At 37.5% G+C, this 20,073-nt stretch overlaps 1 protein-coding gene across 3 annotated transcripts in view; it reads right to left on the bottom strand.

Annotated features, from left to right (window-relative positions):
- Window positions 1-20,073, bottom strand: part of SMC6 (structural maintenance of chromosomes 6) — a 74,120-nt gene that overhangs the window by 26,816 nt on the left and 27,231 nt on the right. For all 3 annotated transcript variants that reach the window (XM_049652489.1, XM_049652491.1, XM_049652490.1), the window contains exons 10-19: window positions 19,960-20,058; window positions 17,024-17,170; window positions 16,663-16,751; window positions 16,318-16,482; window positions 15,817-15,995; window positions 14,268-14,472; window positions 10,847-10,961; window positions 8,795-8,955; window positions 2,887-3,022; window positions 1,327-1,407 (exon numbers count right to left, since the gene is read on the bottom strand). In XM_049652489.1, the coding sequence (XP_049508446.1) occupies window positions 1,327-1,407; window positions 2,887-3,022; window positions 8,795-8,955; window positions 10,847-10,961; window positions 14,268-14,472; window positions 15,817-15,995; window positions 16,318-16,482; window positions 16,663-16,751; window positions 17,024-17,170; window positions 19,960-20,058 (1,377 nt within the window). The remainder of the gene's footprint in view (window positions 1-1,326; window positions 1,408-2,886; window positions 3,023-8,794; window positions 8,956-10,846; window positions 10,962-14,267; window positions 14,473-15,816; window positions 15,996-16,317; window positions 16,483-16,662; window positions 16,752-17,023; window positions 17,171-19,959; window positions 20,059-20,073) is intronic.

Raw genomic sequence — 20,073 nt, 5'->3', positions numbered from 1 at the left:
CTAGTTACTTTTTCTTTCAAAACGCAGTGTACATACATATTTATCATGTGCTAGACAATATGTTAGATACTGAGTAAACAAAAATAAGACATAGCCCATACCTTTAAGAAACCTAAGGAATTAAAGCAGAAAAATAAAAAATGGAGAATAAGATCACTAATAAAAAACGAAGACAAATAACTCATTAGCTTAAAGCTCCATCAGTGCCAGGACTTTATCTGTCTGGTTCACTGTTATATCCCCCAGCACTTAATATGGTGCCTGGTGCAGAGTGGACATTCAATAAACATTTATTCTTTTTTTTTTTTAATTTTTTTTTTTTAACGTTTATTTATTTTTGACACAGAGAGAGACAGAGCATGAACGGGGGAGGGTCAGAGAGAGGGAGACACAGAATTGAAACAGGCTCCAGGCTCTGAGCTGTCAGCACAGAGCCCGACGTGGGGCTCGAACTCACAGACCGCGAGATCATGACCTGAGCCGAACTGAGCTTAACCGACTTAACCGACTGAGCCACCCAGGCGCCCCAAACATTTATTCATTTTAACAAGACGGTAATCTATCTACTGCACTGCTTACTGTAACTTAGAGAAGCTAAGCTGAATGTAATAAACAGTTGTCTGAAAAATAAAAGACTAACAAATGTGTGATAAAATGAGAACCAATTTCTTAGGGGAAAAAACCTCAACAATGAAGAGACCAACTGCAACTGACTAAAAGATATCCATTAATATTAATACTGATTAACTCTGAACAAAACTATGCTAGGCAGTCTGGTTTGAAAGGCCACTGTTTAGAAGCATGCTGTTCAAGTTTTGATAGCTTTATTACATGTAGTAGAAGACAAAATCAATTATCATGCATGCAAGTTGCACATACAAAACATTAAGGAACTTGAATGCTACAAGCCAGGTAGTGTTGACCTTATTTGGAAATAAAGATAGCAATTATAAAAGGTAGCATAATATAAAGGATTTTAAAAAAAGCTTAGAGTAGATGTTATTAACCTAAATGACAGCTTTGTATTTCATTTTATTTTTAATTTTTTTAACATTTTTTATTTATTTTTGAGAGACAGAGAGAGAGAGAGAGAGAGAGAGAGAGACAGTGTGAGCGGGAGAGGGGCAGAGACAGAGGGAGACATGGAATATGAAGCAGGCTCCAGGCTCTTAGCTCTCAGCACAGAGCCCAATGTGGGGCTCGAACCCACGAACCGCAAGATCATGACCTGAGCCAAAGTCGGACGCTTAACCAACGGAGCCACCCAGGCGCCCCTGACAGTTTTGTATTTTAACATTACATGTAAATCAAGGAAAAGAATCTTACCAACGTTGCGATATCTACAGACTGGTGTTCTTCTATATTCTCAAGCTCCCGAATTTCAGAAATACTTTCTGTTATTTTTACCTGAAAGAAAAGTATTTCGATTTTAGTAACATAAAATAAATGAAACAGGCATCTGGCTGGCTCAGTTGGTAGAGCACACGACTCCAGATCACAGGGCTGTGAGTTCGAGCCCCCACATTGGGTGTAGACAAAGGAAGGAAGGAAGGAAGGAAGGAAGGAAGGAAGGAAGGGCCCCCCAGAAAGGATGTATTAATCCACAAAGTCCTTACTCTGCTTTTGTTACAGAGGATTTTGTGGCAAATGACAGAGACACATTAGTATTGAATGAACAAAAGGAAGTTGCGTATAAAGTCTGTCACGATCATCCTTATTGCTAATCCAGTCCCATGAAAAAAGGATGTAAACACTCCTCCTTAGCGTTAAAATGATGACAGTGTTGACCCTATTGAGAAAACCCTTTTCTGAAAGGTGGAGGTTATGGCAAGATTACTTCAATACGCTGCTTCACAAAGTACAATCCAAGCATGCCCTGGTGCTTCTGAGATTCTTTCAAGGGGTCATGAGGTCAAAACTATTTTCACAAAAACACTACATTATTCACCCTTTTTACTATCACTTTCTCACGAGTGTGCAAAAGGTTTACAAATATATGATGGGTAATTACTGCAAGAGACTGACTGCAGAAGCTGATGTGATGATTCAGTTGAGTTTTATCAAGCCAGATATTAGAGGTTTACAAAAATATAAAAATGTCAAGTTTCTCAATATTTTTGGTTTTGGAAAAATATAGCTATTCTCCATCAAAACATTATTTTTGTGAACACATAGTTTTTTTTTTTTTTTTTATTTTTTTTTTTTTATTTATTTTGGACAAGAGTGAGAATGGACAGGGGGAGGGGGGGGGGGGGGGGGGGGTGGACAGAGAATCCCTAGCAGTGCTGACAGCTGTCAGCACAGAGCCCAACGCAGGCTCAAACTCACGAACCATGAGATCACAACCTGAGCCAAAATCAAGAGCTGGACGCTTGACCAACTGAGCCACTGAGGCACCCCATAATGAGTTTTGGTTTTTTTTGTGTGTTTGTGAACCGATAAATATTCTTAAAGTTTGTTTTAATTTTTAATAATTAGGTAAAACCATATAAATGAAAGCTTTTTTAGGGCTGTAAAGGGGCTTGAGGCCAAAAAGTTTGTGAACTGCTCCTCTAACTAAATAAATGGTAGGCTCTTAAAAATAACTTGGAAGTCATTTAAAAAAAAGCGGGGGAGGTGTCTGGGTGGCTCAGTCCGTTGAGCGTCTGACTTTGGCTCAGGTCATGATCTCATGGCTCATGAGTTCAAGCCCCGCATCAGGCTCTGTGCTGACAGCTCAGAGCCTGGAGCTGCTTTGGATTCTGTGTCCCTCTCTCTCTCTGTCCCACCCTTGCTCATGCTCTGTCTCTCTCTCTCTCTCTCTCAAGAATAAGTAAAACATTAAAAAAAACTCAAAACTTGGAAGTGAGTAAGTTGAGCAAAACAAAAGGACATTTTTTTCCTTACCTTTAACTCTCTATAATGTATTTGGCGCCTTCTAAGAAATTCTTCATTGCGTTTAATGTCCTTTTCAAGGGTAGACAAATGTTGCTGAAGATTTAGTATCTGAGCCTTCTTATTTTCAACTTCATTCTCCAAGTCACTAGACACAAACAAGAGGATAAAAAAACACCTCACATCTGTTTCTGAATATTACAAACACTTTAGATCTTTACAAAGGAGAGCTTATTTGTGATAGTTTATTTGCAAAACTCTATCCAGTTAAACCAGTTCTATATTCCTACCAAGTTATTAATAACATGAAAATACAGAGATTTCAAAAGACATCTAAACTAGTCATATTTCTCTTACTTCATTAAGAAATATTTTTGACGTGATTTGTGTGGCACACATCATGCACAGTGACAGGCAGAAGTGGAAACAGAATTTTGATGTGAAGGAATCAAACTAAAAGGAAAGAAAAATCAGGAAATAAGCTGTAACATTAAAATGCGAACAGGACACTTTACATCCACAGAACTATGGAAACAGAGGAGTGAGTCTGGGAGACAACTGAACTGTGTTCTCTAAAGCTTTCCTCAGTTGGACCAACTAGGAGAGAAGACAGAAGGACAGACACAGAAGCACAGAGCAGTGAAACATAAACCCAACAGCTCAACCTTTACTGCTGGTAGATGAATGCTCTGAATGTGTGGGAGTGAGAGGGATGGAGAGAAGACAATGAAAAGGGATGGAGGGAAAAGCAAGTAGAGGCCAAAGCTATAAAGTGTCTTAAAGCGTCTCCGTGACAGTGGTCACTGTCTTCAGAAGTCACCTCTTCCTGCCTCACTGACCCAAGCACCTATCTCCCAAAATCGTGTGCCTGGTGGGAGAGAACCACCTTTGCAGTTAAAAACTGGTCCCGAATTGATAAGATGCATATGTTTCCCACATTTTAGCATCTCCGAAATCACCTTCCATTCCATGGTTGACATAACAGCACTTTTACTTTTTTAATGACAGAGCAGCTTAAATTTGATGAAATATTCTGGGGCGCCTGGGTGGCTCAGTTGGTTAAGCGTCCGACTTCGGCTCAGGTCACGATCTCGCAGTCCGTGGGTTCGAGCCCCACGTCGGGCTCTGTGCTGACAGCTCAGAGCCTGGAGCCTGTTTCAGATTCTGTGTCTCCCTCTCTCTGACCCTCCCCTGTTCATGCTCTGTCTCTCCCTGTCTCAAAAATAAATAAACGTTAAAAAAAAAAAATTTGATGAAATATTCTAACTGCACTACCTTGCCAGAATCCGCAAAATTAGAAAACGACTCAATAAATGTTAGCCGAATGAATGATGAAAATGAAGAAAGAAGGAAAATAATGATGGTATTCCTGGTCAAAATGGGGCCAGATATAAAAACTTAAGATGGTTCCTCAAGATTAGTAAGAAATATTTGTTTTATCATATGTAAATCTAGACCTTTATTAACAGTAACTTTGCTAAAAAACCAAAATATTTACCAAGTAAACAAACTCTGAAACCTAGAGTCTAAAACAAAAATAAAAACCGATGAAATAAGCACAGAAATAAGCACCGATGAAATAACAATAATATTGTTATTAAACAATTTCCTGCATATTTAGAATAAACTTAAGCAATCAACAAAATTTATATGAACAAATCGGCTAAATTATACAACTTTTTTTTGCAGGGGAGGGCGAATTCTGTTACATACTTTCATACAGTATTCCTCCTTAGTTTTTAATTAATTTTTCCACGGAGCGAAAAACCTGTGCTACTAAATGAAATGTGCGAGCACGTGCACGTGGTTTGTGTGGGATACACACACGCCCCGGAACCGCCAAAGTAGTACACTCCTCGGTCTGCAGCCCTCACTCTGCTGTGTTTGTCTCCATAACACTTGGCCTAGTTACAGTATTCATCTAGTCTATCTCCCCCTTCCTAATAGTAAGCTCCAGGATGGGGAATTTCTTGTTCTTTATTTTGTGCCATGTCTTGTGCCTCAATCAGGGCCTGGCAGAGTAAGTATACATGCGATATCTGTTTTAAAGAACAAAGGAAAGAATAAATTTGAAAAATAAACTTTGGAAAATTATATTTAAGCTGTTAAAATACTTTGAAAATTCAAAAACCTACAGGTACATTTTTTTTTAATGATCTTGTATGTAAGCAGTTACTGCAATGGAATTATTCTGAGAGTTAATTTACAATTTCTTTTGCTCCTTGCTTTGTACTTTCATCATGGGAAACCACACGGGGGTAATCAAACCAAGTCAGTACCTGTACTTAAAACTTAAAACCCTTTCCCTGTTAAGCCACTCTGTTCATTATGAAACTGAAATAAATTATAATCTCTTCACTTAAATTCCAGAGCCATTTTTCATCAACAGGAATCTGTCAGTGATGAGCTGACGAGGGTATAGAGAAGCACCCTTCATGTATTCCTAATATGATGGGAAACTGGAGAATCTTTCTGGAGTCATCTAGCAATCACTATTAAATGGTCAACTTACATAAAAATAAAATGAAAGTGTTGAATTATCTATTTTAATAACTATTAGAGCTCACTTAATATTGTACATATTAAAAATGTTAGTATTGTTTAATATTATTAAATATTTAAAATCAAAGCATTACTCGTATAGTAATACATCCATTACAGTCATTTGGCAACAGCTATTAACTAACTTAAAAATTCACATATCTTTTTACTTAGCTATTAAGAATTTAAGCTATACACTTTCAAAACTATGCCAAGATCCATGTATGTGTGTTCTCACTGCAGCACTGTTAGAAGAGAAAATGGCAAATAACTCTCATGTCCATCAACGGGGAACTGGTTAACTACTGGGGAACTACCAAGAGGTAGTTCTAAATGTGCTGAGATGGAAAGACTGCCCAGATTTAACACTGAGTAGAAAAAAAGCAAGATACAGAAACCATATGCATACTTACACACAGCTCACACTTAAGTGGAAGAAGCCAGACACAAGAAGTTGCACAGTGTATGTTTCCATTTATATGAAACATCCAGAACAGACTAATTCATAAAGACAAACCCAAAAGTGGATTAGTGGTTGCCAGGGGGTTTGGGAATGGGGGAATAACGGCTCATGGGTATGGGTTTTCCTTCTGGTGTAAAGAAAACGTTCAGGAATTAGCTTACACTGATGGTTGCACAACCTTATGAATATAATAAAAATCTCTAAACTGTATGCTTTAAAATACAGTGAATTTTATAGTATGTGAATTATGTCTAATTTAAGTCACCGTACAAGGATTCAAACTATTTTGGGAACACATATAAGAAAACACGTGTAAGAAACTGTTAAACTGTTACCTTACTTTTGAAAGAGAGATGAGAATGGTCTCACTTTGTATACTTTTCTGCACTGTTTGGACTACCTCACCATATGCACAGATTCCTTCCTTTCTTTTTCTTTCTTTCTTCCTTTCTTTCTTTCTTTCTTTCTTGGACTATCTCACCATATGCACAGATTTCTTCCTTCCTTCCTTCCTTCCTTCCTTCCTTCCTTCCTATCTATCTATCTATCTATCTATCTATCTATCTATTTTTGAGAGAGAGAGAGAGCGAGCAAGCGAGCATACATGTGAGCAGAGGGCGGGGGTGGGCAGGGGAGGGAAAGAGAGAGAAAGAGAATCCTAAGCAGACTCCATGCTGAGCGTGGGGTTCAATCCCAGGACCCTGGGATCATGACCTGAGTCGAAATCAAGAGTCAGACGCTCAAATGACTGCACCACCCAGGTGCCCCTCTTCTAATTATTTTTTAAAATATCAATAAGGACTATGGAGAAACAGGATCATGAGCTACTTTTGTTTCCCAATTTATACTTTTCTATATTTAAAAAACACTAATGAATTTTTTTAAACTTGCAAATATACTGGTTTGGGTCAAAACAGATGACACAAAAGTCATCTAAATATCATTAGAACTTGGTATATTCTCTTTCTGTCTTTTTTTTTTTTTTTAAGCTTGGCTTTTTTAAGCTATTAGCTGTTCTTTCTCTTTTTGTAAATTGAGGTGTAGTTTACATGCAATATTACATTAGTTTCAGGTGTACCACAAAGTGATTTAATACTTATATACATTATAAAGTGACCTCCACAAAATCTAGCAGCCATCTGTTACCAAAGTTAACATATTAATATTAATATACTATACATCTCTATGACTTACTTTCCCACTAGAAGTCTGTACCTTTTAATCCCTTTCCTCTATTTCACCCAACCCCTCATCCCTCTGCAGAGACACTGTTCAACCACCAGATTGTTCTCCATATCTATGCATCAGTTTGTTTTCTTTTGTTTGCTTGTTTGTTTTGTTTTTAAGATTCCACATGTAAGTGAAATCATACAGTATTTGTCTTTCTCTGTATGATTTATTTAAATGAACATCATACGCAGAACTTCGCATATTTACAATCAATAGTTTATTGATTCCCATATTATTTAATAGGGGAAACGATTTTTGAAAACCCAGTTCACCTGACTTTTAAAACAAATGATGTGTCCACTACACATTAGTACAAATACCATTAGCTAAAAATTGAAGCCAAATATCAACTCGAAACCTTTATTACTAAAATATCGGAATACACAAAAGCAAAAAAAATAAAATAAAATAAATAAACTGTTGGAATCAGAGATCCCAATTTGCTGCTGAGGCATACTTACAATCTTTTCCAAAAATGTCATCCTTTTTTTTTTTTTTCTTTAACACTTGGGACATAAATACATGAGGCAATTTTTATTGAAAGAAAAGTGTGAGCCATACAGAGTAACATCACTACAGTATTTTTATATATTTTACACTTGTGTCTGTTGAATACCATATAATTTAGTCTTACCCAGTTAAGAATCAGGAAGGCTTGATTTAAATGTCATGGCACAATGGACAAAAACTTACCACTTTACAGGTCACATTTATACTGGCACATTCCCACATCTATCCCATCAGAAAGACTTGGTGTCAATACAAAATGTGCGTTCAGTGCCATGACACCAAGTTGCTGGTCATTCAACTTTTCTCTGTTGCTAAGAAAGAAGTTTTACCAAATGTTCTGGTATCTATTATAGCTATTTTTCTTTATGCTGCTCTCACGACATAAAAATGACTAATATTATTTGAAAACAAGACCTATTTTGACGAAACTCTCATTTCCCCTACATATATAAATTACTTAGAATACTTTCACTTTTACTCAATTTTCTTAGATATTTATTTTACTTAAGTTTTTAGTTCTTCTACTGAAGGTTTTCCAGGTCACTAATTCAGTTCCAAAACCCATCAATTCATCAACTGAATTAGTTTGGAAAATCATGGCTTTTTGGTACCAAAAATCCTTTCTGCATGCTTGTGCATCTCATTGAATACACTTACTAGCTTGTCATTCAACTTCTCACTTAGTCTCTTCTGGAAGCTCTGTTTTCCTAGATGTATGTTCTAATTCTGCCGACTGATCCTTTTAGAACAGTGCAACTCAAAATACAGTAAGAGATGTTAACAGGGAACTTGAGCCAGAATGTAAACCAGCACACCTATACGCTCACTGAGCAGAGTCAGAGCTGAACGCCAGAACAGTGGTGTAGCTGACGGACACTCTGGGTTCAGCTCTCATCTCCATGCAGACAGGCAGTGAACGATGTGCAGACCAGCTGGTCAAGGGAACACACTTGTGTTCTCCGTCCAAAATACTGTTGTCAAAGTGATGATGGGACACAACCATCAACCCAGAATTCTACATCCAGCTAAATGATCTTCGAAGCCCGAAAATATTCACAATCCTTCCCTGAAATAACTGTTGCTAGAGTAATATGAAAGGAAGCACACTGCAGGGCGCAGACAGAATACCACAGGGAGCAGTCAGAATACCACAGTAAAGCTTGCACTGACACTAACCTTATCTCAGAATCCACATCTTTGCTTAGGAATTTAGGTCTTGTATTTTCAGATGAATAGTAACGTCCTGCAAAGACCTGATCGCCATCAGCAGTAAACGCTTCTCTACAATTCTTGGGTGGCTTTTGAGACTGCATTACTGCACGAGCTACAGAATTACTCTAAAAAAATAGAGGGATAAATACATTTTTCAAATTATGCCATAGCCTTTCTGATGCACAATTTCAAAATGCTACCTATCATTATAAGATTCAAGTATTTTTATTTAAACATAAATAAAATCATTCCAGAAAGTTAAAAAAAAGAATTTCAAAAACAACTCAAGATTCAAAGAATTAAAACTACTGAGAGTCTTTAGAACACCATAGTAGGGGTGCCTGGGTGACTCAGTCAGTTGGGAGACCAACTTCAGTTTAGGTCATAATCTCACAGTTTGTGAGTTTGAACCCCACATCAGGCTTTGTGCTGCTGACAGGGTGGAACCTGCTTCAGATTCCGTCTCCCTCTCTCTCTGCCCCTCCCCTGCTCAAACGTGCCTGCTCTATCTCTCAAAAATAAACAAACATTAAAAAAAAAAAAAAGAGGGGCGCCTGGGTGGCTCAGTCGGTTCAGCGTCCGACTTCGGCTCAGGTCATGATCTCGCGGTTCGTGACTTCAAGCCCCGCATCAGGCTCTGTGCTGATGGCTCAGAGCCTGGAGCCTGTTTCAGATTCTGTGTCTCCCTCTCTCTCTGACCCTCCCCTGTTCATGCTCTGTCTCTCTGTCTCAAAAATAAATAAATGTTAAAAAAAAATTAAAAAAAAAAAAGAACACCATAGTGCATTGTAAACAATGCTTTATGACAAACTAAGTTCTAATCCGTTTAAAATTAAAAATTATTTTATGTACATTTTCATGTGGGAATATTCATTTTAGATCAGTTCATACAAATCTTTTTCTTTTCTAAATGACTTTTACAGCCTGGAAAGATGTGAGTGAACAGCAAATTACAGTAAAAGATTGGTATACTGAATTACATGGGGAAGCTTAGAAATATTTAAGCCCTAGAGAGAAGTAAAAAAGGGATTAGACTTAATGGAGGCCTAGCCAACCTCTAGTGACAGACAAGAGGACTTCATTATTTTCTTTCAAGTATCCTTTTCTTTTTTTTTTTTTAAGTTTATTTATTTATTTTAAGAGAGACAGAAACAGCATGAGTGGGGAAGGGGCAGAGAAAGAGGGAGAGAGAGAGAATCCTAAGCAGGCTCCTCACTGCCAGCCCGAGCCCCACGTGGGGCTTAAAATCACGAAACTACAAGATCATGGCTTGAGTGGAAACCAAGAGAGGGATGCTCACCTGACTGAGCCACCCAGGCGCCCCTCAAGTATCCTTCTAAAATATGAGGGAGCCAAGCCCACAAATAATTACAGTATTACTTTGCAACATATATACTATATATACATTTAAATTACTGACACCATTACTTCTCAATTTCCAATAATGAGAAAAACAAACTCTACTATGCTTATTTTGGTTAGATCTCTGTTTTGAATTTCCTTGTTCCTTCTCAGCAAATTTATGTCAATAGATGAAACACAGTTTGGTGATTTAATCCAACAAGTACATAAAAATACATACATAAATGAAAAATATTGACTTATTTTACGATACTTTCAAAATTTTAAGAAAAAGAACTCATGAAATATCAAATAGACTATTTGTTTAAAAAATAGAATAATAACATACTTATCTGTAAAGGTAAATAAAAAACAGATCTGGCAACCAAATCGAGAAAGAAAGAAACAAAAACAAAATTATAGCATCATTCACCAAAATAATATGTGTTTGTGAAATGATTTACTGAGGAATAGCCAAAAGTTAAAAAAGTTCTCAGGCAGAAAACGCACAAACCACCCAGTTCTATGTTATTCTATAGTGTTCTATGAGGTAAAAGCACATGGTAAAACATATTAATAACTCCAGAATACAGAAGGGGAACAGGAATTTATATAACCAATTTCAATTCTGGAAACTGAAAAATAATACAAAATACAGCAAACATCTTATCTTACTTTGATCAGAAGCACCGTCTCTATGCTTCTCATGTCAATCAGGCTGTTTGCAACAACTGCATTATCTATTTCTAAAGCAGTCAAGACTGTTGGAAAGTCTGGATGATAAGCAGCTCTAGAACACAAAAGTATAGAAATATCAACTTATCAAACTTTACTTTTATACATATATATATATTTTTGAGAGATGAGAGAGAGTGAGCGCATGAGTGTACGCGTGGGGGAAGGGCAGAGGGAGAGGCAGAGAGAGAATCCTAAGCAGGCTCCATGCCCAGCACACAGCCCGATGATGCAGGGCTCCATCCCGGGACGCTGGGATCATGACTTGAGATGTAATCAAGAATTGGACTCTGAATGGACTGAGCTACCCAGGCGCCCCTTATGTATATGCCTTTTTAATGTGTGACTCTAGATAACAATGGAAAATATCTGATAACATTTGAGAACATTTGTAATAGGTTTATTTTATTTAAACAGCAAACGTTTATATTATGTGCTAGGCATTCTAAGAATATTATAAATATTAGCTCACTTAAATCCTCAGAGTAACTATATGAGATTGATAATATTACTCTCTCCCTTTAAAGGAATTTTTTTTCTTTAAGTTTATTTATTTATTTTGAAGGAGTGTACGAGCAGGGGGGAGGGGTGGAGAGAGAGCCAGTACTGTCAGTGCAGAGCCCTACATGGGGCTTGACTCTGTGAACTGTAAGTTCATGACCTGAACCAAGATCAAGAGTCAGGTACTCAACCGACTGAGTCACCCTGGTGCCCCAGTGAGTTTGCTCTTAAGATGGAGGAGGAAAACCACTGACCTAAGATGTTTAAAGGGGAGAGAAGTCAGTGGAGTAGGAACATTTAAAGTTCAGGAGAGAGTTGAAGTAATGAAAAGAAATGGTTCACAAATCAGGGAAGAAAGCATGTAATTCAGAGCCTACGGGGATTAATAAACAGCTTTAGAGAGAAAGAGCATCTCCTCTGTTGAGTGGGAGAAGACGTACAGATGCAGACCAGGTTGTGGGTGGTTAGCATGCTAAGCAGTTCCATATCCTCTATTTCCTCTGAAAAGAGGGAACAAGGCCATCTGCAAAGGAAAGGAAACTACTCCGAGTATCTCCTGGGAAGCTATGCACTTTCCCGGGGAATCTCTGTTGAGGTTCCTCAATATGAGCCTAATATTCCTTATTCATTCTAATATTCCAATAGTGTTTCACTGTTCTTTTCTGCATTAAAATAACATGGACAATTTTAAAATTTAGCATTTGAACCACAATATATACTGATAAAGTTCTTCACAAGAAAATCATCCCTCCAAAACGTCTGTAAGGCAGCTAAAGTTGAGAGAATGTTACATGTACCCAACTTGTCAATACTCTGTCAACACCTAAAAGTAACATCCAACTTCCTCTAGTACCCCACCAACTTGAACTTCAACATAATACCCAACTACTCCGAAAGGCAAACACGGACTCTGTCATACTCTGGAGCCACTCTATTACTCTAACTTCCCACTGTTACCATGAGCTACAGCCTTCCTGGCTGACCATGCCTGTCAAATCTGCTAACTTCCTGCGGCCCACCTACAGGTTTTCTCCCAGGCCTCACTTGCTTCCTTCTCCAGCCAAAGCCGCATGGCCAGTCATGAACTACTTTCCCAGCAGCACTCTCAACTGCTTCTCTCTTCTCCTGCAACACCTACCCACTCTAAAAAATTCTAATGCAGTATTAATCCAACAGTATACATTCTCTCTACTCAAACCTATTAAAAAATAAAAAATCCTGCAGCTACCACAGGTGTCTGAATCCTGAGTAGACTTTGGTTCAGCTTCCTCTCTCACTCTCCCAAACCTACCCAACTGGTGAGGCCCTCATTCTCAGCACATGGATTCACCTACTTCTGAGAAGTGACCTCAGGCTCCACAAACGTAGCTCTCACTCTGCACCACCTCCCAGGATGTGCTATGCTGCTAGGAGCCTGGAGCCACAATCCCCGGGGAATCTCTGGGGACACAGCATGCCGGTCGGGCAGCACCAGGCTTTCCTACTCATGGCAGTCCTCACAGCAGCTCACGGAGCCATCCCGACAGTTCAGGACCCAAGGTCCTGGTCCCCAAATGACAGTGCCAGTGAAAGAGGATATTCCTCACAGAAGTCAATCTCTCATAGCCATCCCCCAGGGGCAGTTTCCAAGGTCCCCGTAGGGAAACGCCCAATTACGAGTCACCACGCTGGAAGACCAGGTGTTCAGAGTTCTCCCGCTTCAGATGCAACTAACCTGTCAGGGGTCATTTTTTACCATAAGCAATGCTGTCTGGTAGCACATTGGAAATTTCACTTTTATCAGGTCTTAGAAATCAGGAATCAAAGCTAGAAACTAATGTAGGGTCAAATTTTTCTGCAGATTGAGAAAACACTTCACCTCCAACTCCCAAATCCTTATACCTAGCCTAAAAGCTCCAAATGGACAGTTCCAAAACAGGACTTATCCTCTTTTGACAAATCCACTTTTTCCTTGTACTTCTCCTGAAGCACACACCTGCTAGGCACTCACTCCAGCCAGAGACCTGGAAGGCATCCTCAATTCTTTTGTTTTCTTACATTCAAGTGACAGGATTTATTGATTTTGTCCTAAATAACACTTTTAATCTGTCCCTTACTATCCATAATGCACACGCTATTTTTTTGCAGAATAATTTATGATGCCGTGCCACCATACGTTTTGCACATAGAATTCTATTTGCCCACAAAGCAATTAACCCTTGTCTGTCACTAGACAAACTCATCAGTTCAGGAGACTAATCCTGTGTCCTCTTTTCTCGAATTTCTTCCCTAATCTAGCTACTAACATCTAACGTGTACTTTCTCATCTGAACTACATCTGCATTTTGTGATCTAATTTTATCAAAGCTGAAGATTAAATTAGAAAATATGTTATTATATTTAAAAGTAAAGTGAGTAGCTAGTCAGCAGTTAGCAAAGAGGCCAGTTTGGGTACTGGGCCCTTGAAGTTTATTACGGTCATCAAAGAAAACAACCACGGTTCTTTAAGGGATCTGCAAAGCACCTTGAGAGTTGAACCGTGAGTAATGAGTGTCAAAGCTCTTTGTTAGTACACCCCCCACATACCCCTTAATTTGCCTAGGTCTGTATCACTTCCCTCAGCATTGGTTCTATGCCACACTGCATCTCTCTCCCTGTTCTGGCTCCCACAACACACCTCGTGTAAGGAGCTCAAGGCCAGGGAGCAGGTCTTATTTACCTATGCATCTCCAGTGCCTACGCTGAAATTAAAGAAGCAGCTTGATGAAATTTCATTAAGTCAGTACTACATATTTGGTTAACATAAAATTTTTTTAATTCTTTCTGATCTTGGACATGATTAAGCAATTCCAGAAATGGCACTTAACTAGTGATACCTTACCTGTGTCTTACATCGTACATCTCATTCCGAAACTCAGAAACTATTATCTGTGGCCGTGAGGTCCCTCGTGAATAAAACTTTTCCATCAGTGCCTGAAGGACTCTTTCATCAGCATGGTTATGGCAACAATAGGCTTGCAGAAGTCCCTTTAAGCAAGATTCGATAGCCAAAGCAAGCTCAGGGTCCCGAAGATGAATGCAAGCTCCTAAAAGTGAGAAAATTATTAAAAGGCCCATAAATCCTTACTTTGAAATATTAATGTAACTATCTTTTTATAACAGTTTATAATTGACTTCAAAATATTTTCATATAAAGTATAGATGACATTACAGATCTTCTGTTAACTAAATGGGAAATCCCCACTTATCCGTTGGATACACTGGAAAGACAACTCATCAAATCCTATGAAAAGAACTGTCCCACTCATTCCAATGTAAATCAGCAGAGGCCTTTCTATGTAATCGGATACTATTCCAGCCTCTGAATGGCATTTTGAATATCAAACCAAAAGGTTTACATACAGATCCTTTATTATTTTCTGTAAAACTGATTAACATTGGGATTTAAAAACAGAGAAGAGGGGCGCCTGGGTGGCTCAGTCGGTTAAGCCTCCGACTTCGGCTCAGGTCATGATCTCACAGTTCGTGAGTTCGAGCCCCGCGTCGGGCTCTGTGCTGACAGCTCAGAGCCTGGAGCCTGTTTCAGATTCTGTGTCTCCCTCTCTCTCTCTGACCCTCCCCCATTCATGCTGTGTCTCTCTCTGTCTCAAAAGTAAATAAATGTTAAAAAAAATTAAAAAAAAAATAAAAAATAAAAAATAAAAAAATAAATAAAAACAGAGAAGAAATGCCTCATCCATTGAAACAGATCCTGGTACAGAGGTACATATCATTTACATGAAGAGACATCACCATAATATAGTATGTAATGCCACATTTCCACAGTAAATATATTTAGTAATAAAATATATATATTTATCTTTACAGCATCATTTTCCCCTAATGATATTACAGAATTAGAGATAATTTCTCAGGAGAACTCAAAAGACATGTATATATTTTTAATCTTCTGTATATATGGGGATAATGAAATAAACCCAGGTTTTCCAGTTGAAAAAGGACTTAGAAACAATCCTAAATAGAAACTAAGAAAAGATAAGTCATTTTATAAAAGTTACACAAAACTCAGGTGGTGAGAATTCTTCTATCTTGATGTCACTGGATTTTCCAACTAATCAATTATATTCAAATTAGTTAACTCATTTATTCATTCATTCAGGAAAAAATCTGAATCAGATTATTCAACTCTATAGTTACTTATCCTAAATTATCTTGCTTTTGGCTATTTTATGCTTTAAAGATACAAAAGGAAAATTATAAAGTTTAAAGTGATTTTTGTTATTATTTCTTAAAATATATACAATTAAAATCCACATATAATTACACAGCCCTTTGATAACACTTTTAAAACTAGATTCAAGAGAACCTTTCCTGAAAATAAAACCTTATTTCTAATGTTCCTTGTGTCCTGACCAAATGGTGACAAATACCTAAAGGGCCTATGGGTTTACAGGTAAAACGCCCACGCCTATAGGCGTCATCTATTGCTTCAAGAAGAGCTGGTACATGAGGCCCAAATCTTTTCAGTCGATCGGTTTTACTATCTTTCAGTTCTTTCAGTTGCCTCTGATTATAGCTCAGTGTATGCTTCACATCTAGTTCTTCCCGCCTAGAAAATAAAAGCAAAAAACCAGAAGAAATATGTGCTACAATTATACAGGAATATCCAGCCTTTCCCCCCTAACACCTGCCTACCAGTGAATGACCCAGCTACCCAAAAGACTAAAGGCAGATTTATTTGAAAATGATTGTGTTACTGGAGAAAAATCATCACAAGTCGTCAAAACTTCACACACACACACACACACACACACACACACCTTATTCAGTACATGAACCAACAATGAAACATGTTTTCTGTCTTCATAAACACCAAACTACATGATTTTCAAGTGATTAGAAATAATCATCCTAAGGATATTGAAACTTACTTAATTCTCACCCGTTCTTCTTTGTCCTTTTCTATGGCTTGCTGAAACTGTTCAATCTCTTGATTGATTGAACTTTCCTGATCCTGCAAGGCCTTTACTCTCTCTTTTAACCAAGATATTTTTTTTTGCCTTTCCAATCGTTCAGGTTCCAAAGATTGATCGGTACTAACAGTAAATAATCCAAAATAGAAAATGTTATATGAAAACTTGAATGTTTAGGAAACCACAAAGCAATGTAATAAAATTCCTTTAGAAATAGTATGGAAAAATCTGATACTCCATTTCACTGAGGGCACTGTTGTATAAAATGAGGTAATCATGCGCAATGCAAAGTAACCATCTTACCTTTTCTTTAGTTCTTCAATTCTTTTGCAAAGCTGTTCATCATCTTTCATTAATGCTCTATACTCATTTAGAGAACGGTTATATAAAACCTAACAAAAAATAAGACATAGTTTGATAAAATAAATATATATATCCTATTCAAATCCACTTTTGCCAAATCTTCAAATCAGAGGCTAAATATATGCAGAAATATATTTTTAAAACAAAGTACATAAATGGCCACATGAAACTTACATTTTTTAAAATCTGTAAGCAACACAGATCTTACTTAATTATAAAACCCCTCCTTTTAGAAGTAAGTGAACAGTATTTGTATTTGATACATAGTATTCAATATTTCAGGCTGGAAAATTTCTCTCACCTCAGCTTCATTATAGGTCCTTTTCTTAGCCGTAACATCTGTTTTCAGTGCCATACATTCTGGTGCCCGTGCATTTGTCTCTTGACTAATCTTTTCTAGTTTATCTTGAATATCTTTGTATTTTTTTTCTGCCTCATTAAGTCTAACCTTTAAGAAAATAACATTTTGGAGTGTATTTTAATTTTCTTCACTAAACAGAAAAAAATTTTAAGTTATATATAGTTCACATCCAATAATAAACTTGGTTTCACTCTGACTAAATAATCTCAAGACATCAGGTAAGCAAACATAATTATATAAAATACTAGAATATAATTTTTTTATTTGAGAGAGAGAGAGAGAGAGAGCGTGTGAGAGGAGGAGAGGGTCAGAGGAAGACAGAGAGATCTAATGCTCAGCATGGAACTTGACATGGGGCTTGATCCCACAATCAGAGTCAAAAGCAAGAGTTGGATCCTCAACCAACTGAGCCACCCAGGTGCCCTCTAAAATATAATTTTAATTCCACATTTCTTTATCCAACAAAAGTACTATCTTCTGGGGATACAAAGATACAGTAATAATGGTCTTCAGGTAACACAATAAATGGGAGAGAGGCACAATTTATCAGAGAACAGATATGGAAATTGATCATACAGTTTGGACGCAATAAAGCTTAAGTAGGCTATATCTATTTAGAACTGTGGAAGCACAGAGAAAGAACCTAGAGGTCTGCCAAAAAAGTCAAGAATGCCTTCAAAGCAGAAGTAGCATTTGAGCTGAGACTTGAAAGATTAATCAAAATGTCCCTGGAGAAAAGTTGGGGAAAGGTGTTAGAGGCAGATGGAAAAGCATGTAGAAAGGCACTAGTCCTACTTTGGGAAATGAAAATATTTAAACTAAGAACGTAGTGGTGAGAGCTGAGCCTCAACAGTCAAAGAGTGTGAATTCCTAACGATCAGCTTACAACTTAACCCTCCAGACAACAGGGACAGAGGACATTAACCAAATCTGTATGTTAGATCACTTTGAAAGCACATGCAGGGTGAAGGGAAAATTACAGGAAACAACATCAGTAAGGAGTTAATATTCCAATGCAAAAAGGAATGAGAAACCAAAGCAGGGCACTGACAAAAGGAATGGATTAGAAGGGACAAATAAGAGAACTATTAGATCAGGGATCAGCAAACTTTTTCCAGCAAGAGCCAGATAGTATAGTAGACACTATTTCTTTGCAATCCTTCCATTCAATAGTTATTCTATAATCTATGACCATGCATACACTACACGTGAGGTTTTGTGTAAGACATGGTGGGAAGGATACAATTATAAAATAAGATTGTTCTTACCCTCCAGAAAGTGCCCAAATGCTTAAGTGGGGCAAACGCCTATAGAACTGAAATATAATGAAGCCTCAAGATCCTCCTTTTCCCATTTGAAAAAAGGTGAACATCTATTACTCAGACTAGATTCCATTTTTATTTTATTATTTTTACTTTTATTTCTTTAAAGATTTTATTTTGAAGTAATCTCTACACCCAATGTGGGGCTCAAACTTGCAACCCCGAGATTAAGAGCTGCATGCTCTACCTACTGAACCAGCCAGGCACCTTTGGATTCCATTTTCAGATTGGAGATTATCTAAAGAGAAAAGTAACCTAAAGTCCTCCACTATGATAAGCTAAGAAGTGAGGCTGAGGAAAATCTGGTAAAATAAACAATTCTAGAATATTCTTGCAGAAATGAAAATCCAAGGTAAGAAAAGTAGGTGGGTTGAACTTCCATTTACTACCTGAAGAGGGAGTACGAAATTCAGCTTATTTCTGTTATTTTTACATATCTATCTCTGTTTTGATGGATTAATGTCATAATTCTTAAAACGAAAAAACATATCTGCATACCTGGAGGAGAGACAGGAAAAAGCAAGGTGGGGGATATTACGTCCTATACTACAAACTAAGCTTGGGGGCCAAAAATTTGTAAGTAGAACAAAATACTATGAGGTTAGGCCAGCCACACTGAGCAGATGGGGCTTCTATAAAAAAGAAAAGGCTAGGACTTCTACTTCTGGCATGACAATGTGAGGAATTCTGCACTGCTGGCTACATACCCTTGGGAACATACTAAGAAACCACTCAAGCGTAAATTTTTAATGTGTGAATTGTATGGTATATAAATTATATCTTAATAAAGCTGTTAAAAAAAAAAAGAACGAAAAGACAAGTATAAAGAGTGGATCTGCTATATGGTAAAAAGGTCTACATGCACACCCCCAACAGAGAATTACTGCTTTTATTTACCATTCAACCAACTTCTACCTCTAGGCCCAAGTGGAAGACTTGTGGTTTTTCTTGAATCTTACATAAATAGCATAGTTTCCACTTGGGCTCTTAGATCTCGGCTTGAAATTAACTTTATAGACCTAACAACCTGTCCCACATGTGTTCTACCTACATGGAATCTTCTGATGGTTCTGGGCCCTAAACTTCAGTTCCCTGTAAGTTATGGTAGCAGTCTCTGGGTATTGTGTTCAGTTTTGAATTGTTACACTTCATGATACTTAACTTTAATGCTATTCTAATTCACTATTATCCTAGCACCTCAAGACTTCTTACGTTGCCACTGCTAATGAACCCAGAGTAAAAGATTCAGGCTGTAGCATCTCTAGTTGGTAACAAAGTACCATTGTCTGCAAGCACGAGTTCAGAGTGCGACATCACTGGGCTCAACTGGCTGATCATGTCCAAATACAACACTCTTTTAAAAAAGGGAGTTGCCACAATAGTCCTTGAACAAAAGTTTAGGTCAGATTCACCTAATAAATTAGGTAATAAATTCACACACAGACAGATATATAGGTTGACACTTCTACTTTTGTTAAGTCTTTTAAAATAGTCTAATATGAGTAATCTCGTATGATTAAACTACCAAATCTGTAGTAGAAAAACTACAATTACCTGCTGTTCTTCCATCTTCCTGTCAAGTCTAGCAGCACGATCTTCTCCAATTTTGATATTATCTCTGATAGCATTCAATTGCTTTTCAATTTCATTGACCTACAAAGAAATTAC

The sequence above is a fragment of the Panthera uncia genome (assembly GCF_023721935.1).
Source record: "Panthera uncia isolate 11264 chromosome A3 unlocalized genomic scaffold, Puncia_PCG_1.0 HiC_scaffold_12, whole genome shotgun sequence".
Taxonomy (NCBI): domain Eukaryota; kingdom Metazoa; phylum Chordata; class Mammalia; order Carnivora; family Felidae; genus Panthera; species Panthera uncia.
The sequence above is the reverse complement of the archived record's forward strand: the minus strand, read 5'-3'. Positions and strand labels throughout refer to the sequence as shown.